The sequence below is a fragment of the Otolemur garnettii genome, unplaced genomic scaffold, assembly GCF_000181295.1.
Source record: "Otolemur garnettii isolate 467f Iridium unplaced genomic scaffold, OtoGar3 scaffold00041, whole genome shotgun sequence".
NCBI classification, from domain to species: Eukaryota; Metazoa; Chordata; class Mammalia; order Primates; family Galagidae; genus Otolemur; species Otolemur garnettii.
Window position 1 is genome coordinate 13,053,723 of NW_003852436.1, and position 6,172 is coordinate 13,059,894.

The following is a 6,172-nucleotide window of genomic DNA, read 5'->3' on the forward strand; positions in this document are numbered from 1 at the left end:
CATAGCTCACAGCAACCTCCAACTCCTGGGCTCAAGCGATTCTCTTGCCTCTGCCTCCCAAGTAGCTGGGACTATAGGTGCCTGCCACAATGCCTGGCCATTTTTTGGTTGCAGCCATCATTGTTGTTTGGCGGGCCTGGGCTAGATTCAATCCTGCCAGCTCAGGTGTATGTGACTGGTGCCTTAGCAGTTTGAGCCACAGGTGCTGAGCCAAAACCAGTGGTTTTTGAATTCTGTTTGGCTAACCACTGGAAAAAATTGTATGTGTAATTATTTAAAGCTTAGATTATGGGGACAAACTGCCTGAGTTTGAATTCCTCCTGTGCCCCTGACCAGCTAAGTACCTTAGGCAAGTAACTTAGCCTCTCTCTGCCTGTGTTCCGTAATATGTCTAAAGGAATTATAGGCCCAGTGCAATAGCTTACACCTATAATCCTAGTACTTTCAGAGGCCACTGCAGGGGGAATCACTTGAGGCCAGGAGTTTGAGACCTGCCTGGGCAACATAGCAAGGCCCCTATCTCTTAAAAAAAAAAAAAAAGTAATTACCCAGGCTGGTGGTGTGCACCTATAGTCCCAGCTACTAGGGAGACTGAGGGAGGAAAATCCCTTGAAGCCAGGAGTTCAAGACTGCAGTGAGCTTTTTCAGAAGGAAAAAAGGATGGGAAGGGGGAAAAAGGAGGGGAGAGGGAGGAAAGGATGAAGAAGAAAGGCAGGTAGGCAGGAAGGAAGGAAATTATAATGACATTTACTTCATACCCTCAGTGAAAGTACTTTGAATTTAGTGAGTAGCATGTACAAAGGACAATTGAGTTCACAAACTCATCCTAGAAAAAGAGCCCAAAACTGATCTAAAGGGTGGACTAGGAGCTAGCATCAGTGCACAGTTTCCGTAGGGGAGCACTTAGGGGTAACCAGAGTGATATTTAGCAGTGAAGTATATAGCACTTTTTCCAGAATGAATTCTTGAACTTAATCATCTGATCTTGTTTGTTAATCATTATTAGTGCCATATTCCCTTTTTTTTTTAGAGACAGAGTCTCCCTTTGTTACCTTTGGTAGAGTGCGGTGACATCACAGCTCACAGCAACCTCCAGCTCTTGGGCTTAGGCGATTCTCTTGCCTCAGCATTCTGAGTAGCTGGGACTACAGGCGCCCATCACAATGCCAGGCTATTTTTTGTTGTTGTTGTTGTTGTTGAAGTTTGGCCCAGGGCAGGATTTGAACCTGCCACCCTGGTATATGGGGCCAGCGCTTACTCACTGAGCCACAGGCCCCACCCAGCACATTCCCTAAATTAAGTAGACACCTGTTGAGGGGCAAGGAGAACAGACAATATGGCTGTGACTCTGGGTGCCCCATCCCTGCTTCAACTAAACATTTCCACTTTGATGTGTTTTTAATATTGATGATGACATGTGTATTAGTCAGATACCATCTGATATTTGTGTATAAAAAGAGGTTTGATGCCAGCATAAACATTTAACGTATTTCTTCCAAGAGTGAAAGTCCACAAATGCATGAGCCCAGCACGATATTCGGCCCAGTGCTCTCAGACTGCAGTGCAGGAGACCCACTTAGCATTCTGACTCAGCAGGCCGTGCAGGGCCTGAGAGGCTGCATTTTCCCAAGTGAGCCCCTTATGGAGGCCAGTGCTGCTAGTCCACAGACCACACTCTGTGCCCAACCTCTAGAATACATGGCAGAAGTCAATGACGTTTTCTTTTTCCTTGAGCGTAATCCTTTGCCTGATCAGCTGACAAGGCCAGTGTGAGTACTGGTCACGTCTGGGTTACTAAAATATTATTTTCTAGTAAAGGAAACTGTGATGGGAGTTTCTGCCAAGCTGCCCATGTTTCTGTCCCCTGAGCTGCTAAACTATATCCCCTGCCTCTGCCTCTGCCACAGGTGCCTGCAGAACTACATTCCCGCCCACAGTTTAACCCTCTCCTGCCCCGTGTGCCGCCAGACCTCCATCCTGCCCGAGAAAGGGGTGGCCGCACTGCAAAACAACTTCTTCATCACAAACCTGATGGACGTGCTGCAGCGAACTCCAGGCAGCAACATCGAGGACTCTTCCATCCTGGAGACCGTCACCGCTGTGGCTGCGGGAAAGCCCCTCTCTTGCCCAAACCACGATGGAAATGTAAGTAACTCGGATGGCAGGTGCTGCCTGGGAGCATGACTGCTGTGGCCTTGGGCAGGCTTTGGTCACGTCAGAGATTATACATTGGAACAGAACTCCCCCTGGAAAATGAGTAAATTGTTACCAGCCCCCAGACTGGTTGGCCTGCTCCTTCTCTGACCAGAACTACTTAAATAATAAAATCAGCCTTCATTGTGTCTGCTTACCACATGTTGTTGTCATCCCGAGGAGAGCAGACTAGTGCGATTTTTAAGCTGGGTATATTTTTACCCACATAAGCATCCATGTTATCAATTATGGATAAAGATTTAATAATGGATACATTCTGTAATTTTTTTTTTTTTTTTTGAGACAGAGCTTCATACTGTTGCCCTGGGTAGAGTGCCGTGGTATCACAGCTCACAGCAACCTCCAACTCCTGGGCTTAAGCAATTCTCTTACCTCGGCCTTCCAAGTAGCTGGGACTACAGGCACCTGCCACAACGCCCAGCTGTTTTTAGAGATGAGGTCTCCCTCTGGCTTAGACTGGTCTTGAACCTGTGAGCTTAGGCAGTCCACCGCCTTGGTCTCCCAAGTGCTGGATTCTTATTTTAATTGTAAGGGAAATTTTTCTCATGTACATTAGACCCTATTCCTTTTTTTTTTTCTTTTATTGTTTGGGATTCGTTAAGGGTACAAAGAATTAGGTTACACTGATTGCATTTGTTAGATAAAGTCCCTCTTACAATTGTGTCCCTCCCCAAGAGGTGTGCCATACACCGTGACCCTCCATCCCACTCCTTCATTCCCCTGCCCCTCCTTGTATTAGCACACCTACTGCCTTCCTATTAGAATGAAGTACATTAGATTCGTGCTTCTCCATTCTTGTGATGCTTTACTAAGAAGAATGTGTTCCAACTCTTGCTTGCCTCAGTCCCCCAAGTAGCTGGAACTACAGGCTGCCACAATGCCCAGCTATTTTTTTAGAGAGGGAGTCTCCCTCTGGCTTAGACTGGTCTTGAACCTGTGAGCTTAGGCAGTCCACCGCCTTGGTCTCCCAAGTGCTGGGATTCTTATTTTAATTGTAAGGGAAATTTTTCTCATGTACATTAGACCCTATTCCTTATTTTTTTTCTTTTATTGTTTGGGATTTGTTAAGGGTACAAAGAATTAGGTTACACTGATTGCATTTGTTAGATAAAGTCCCTCTTACAATTGTGTCCCTCCCCAAGAGGTGTGCCATACACCATGACCCTCCATCCCACTCCTTCATTCCCCTGCCCCTCCTTGTATTAGCACACCTACTGCCTTCCTATTAGAATGAAGTACATTAGATTCGTGCTTCTCCATTCTTGTGATGCTTTACTAAGAAGAATGTGTTCCACCTCCAGCCAGGTTAATACAAAATTGTAAAGTCTCCATCTTTTTTAATGGCTAAATAGTATCCCATGGTATACACATACCACAGTTTGTTAATCCATTCCTGGGTTGGTGGGCATTTAGGCTGTTTCCACATTTTGGCAATTGTAAATTGAGCTGCAGTAAACAGTCTAATGCAAATGGCCTTATGATAAAAGGATTTTTTTTCTTCTGGGTAGATGTCTAGTAATGGGATTGCAGATTCAAACGGGATCCTGGTTTAATGTGAATTCTTTGTGGATTCTCCATACTTCCTTTCAAAAAGATTGTATTAGTTTGCAGTTCCACCAGAAGTGTAAAAGTGTTCACTTCTTTCCCCATCCATGCCAACATCTTCAACCTTGAGACTTTGTGATGTGGGCCATTCTCCCTGGGGTTAGGTGATATCTCAGGGTAGTTTTGATTTGCATTTTTCTGATAATTAGGGACAATGAGCATTTTTTCATATGTTTGAAAGCCATTCATTTGTCTTCTTTAGATAAGAAGGTTCTATTCATGTCTCTTGCCCAGTGACAGAAGAGATTGTTGGGGTTTTTTTGTTGATGAATTTGAGTTCTCTATAGATCCTAGTTATCAACCTTTTGTCTGATTGATAATATACGAATATCTTTCCCCATTCTGAAGGTTGTCTATTTTCTTTGGTTGTTGTTTCCTTAATGGTACAGAAGCTTTTCAGTTTAATTAAGTTCCGTTTGTTTATTTTTGTTGTTAAATTGCCACAGAAGTCTTTTTTCATAAAATCTTTCCCCAGGCCAGTATCTTCAAGTGTTTACCCCACACTTTCTTTGAGGATTTTTATTGTTTCGTGCCTTAGATTTCAATCTTTCATCCATCTTGAATCAATTTTGTTAAGTGCTGAGAAGTGTGGGTCCAGTTTCAGTCTTTCACATGTGATGATCCATTTCTCCCAGAACTGTTTTATTGAATAGGGATTCTTTTCCCCAGTGTATCTTCTTGTTTGGTTTATGAAAGATCAGATGGCTGTAAGACGTTAGTCTAATCTCATGGTTTCTATTTGGTTCCAAATGTCATGTCTCTATTTATGTGCCAATACCATGCTGTTCTGATTACTATGGCCTTGTAGTATACCAGAAAGTCTGGTAGAGTGATACCCTTGGCTTTGTTTTTATTACTAAGAATTGCCTTGGCTGTATGGGGTTTCTTCTGGTTGCATACAAAATAAAGAATTATTTTTTCCAGATCTTTCAAGTATGATGATGATATTTTAATGGGGATTGCATTAAATCTGTCAATTGCTCTGGGTAGTATAGACATTTTCACAATGTTGATTCTTCCCAGCCATGAAAATGGTATATTCTTCCATTTGTTACTATCTTCTGCTATTTCTTTTCATAGGGTTTCATCATTTTCTTTGTACAGGTTCTTCACCTCTTTTGTTATGTATATTCCTAGGTATTTCATTTCTTTGAAAGAGATTGTGCCCCTGATTAGCTTCTCATCTTGGCTGGTATTGGCATATACACAAGCTCCTGACTGGTGGACATTGGTTTTATATCCTGAGACACTGCTGTATTTTTTTGATCACTTCTAGGAGTCTTGTGGTTGAGTCTTTGGGGTTCTCTAAATATAAGATCATGTCATTGGCAAAGACCCTATTGCTTATTAAGAAATAGAAGTAGAGGCTGGGTGCAGTGGCTCATGCCTGTAGTCCTTGCACTTTGGGAGGCAGGGGTGGGTGGATTGCTTAAGGTCAGGAGTTCAAGACCAGCCTGAGCAAGAGTGAGACCTCATCTCTACTAAAAACAGAAAAACTATCTGGGCATAGTGGCGAGTGCCTGGAGTCTTAGCTACTTGGGAAACTGAGGCAAGAGAACCACTTGATCCCAAGAGTCTGAGGTTGCTGTGAGCTATGATGCCATGGCACTCTACATAGGAGGATGGGGGGCACAGGAGGAGCAACAAAGTCAGACTATTGCAAAAAAGAACAAAACAAAACAAGCCCACGTTCTTAGACTCACTATACAATGCTGCCTCTTTATAGAGATGGAGTTTCCCTCTAGCTCAGGCTGGTCTTGAACTTGTGAGCTCAGGTGATCCACCCACCTTGGTCTCCCAGAGTGCTAGAATTACAGGCAGATCACGGGCTTTGGTGTCAGACTGTCTGATTCAGATCCTGCTCTGAAACTTCTTCCCTGCTTTTACAAGTTTATTAAACTCTGTGTCTCATTTCCTCTTAAGTAAAAAGGACATAAGAATAGTACTTACCATATAGGATTATTGAAAGAATTACATGTTTAGGTCATGTAAAGTGCACAGTAGGCTCTTGATAAATGTTAGCTATTAAAATTATTTCTAATTAATGACTTTATTTACCTCATTCTTTATGTACTGGCCACTTCAAAAGTATTTGAAACTGCTTATAATAAAAGGCCTGGGTAAAATAAAACCACTAAGTCAAATGAGAAATCATTACAACAGAGCAGTTGTTATGGCTCATTTTATTTCCCTCCTCACATACTGTTCTCTCTGCCCACTGTGCTGTAGCCCCAGCGGCCTCAGAACTTGCCCAGTAGTTCCCCACCTCTGGGCCTGGTTGTATTTTTCTGCTTGAGGTGCTGAGTTCCCTCTTGCTGTGACTAGCTCATTCTCTTCCTTGGAGCATCAGTGC

General features: G+C 43.1%; 1 protein-coding gene across 2 annotated transcripts in view; it reads left to right on the forward strand.

Moving 5' to 3' along the window:
• TRIM2 (tripartite motif containing 2) overlaps window positions 1–6,172 on the forward strand; it is a 117,331-nt gene that overhangs the window by 53,694 nt on the left and 57,465 nt on the right. The window contains exon 3 of one of the 2 annotated variants that reach the window (XM_023513459.1): window positions 1,908–2,145. In XM_023513459.1, the coding sequence (XP_023369227.1) occupies window positions 1,908–2,145 (238 nt within the window). Of the gene's footprint in view, window positions 1–1,907; window positions 2,281–6,172 lie in introns of those variants that run through there. The other variant, XM_012805424.1, reaches the window with a different exon arrangement.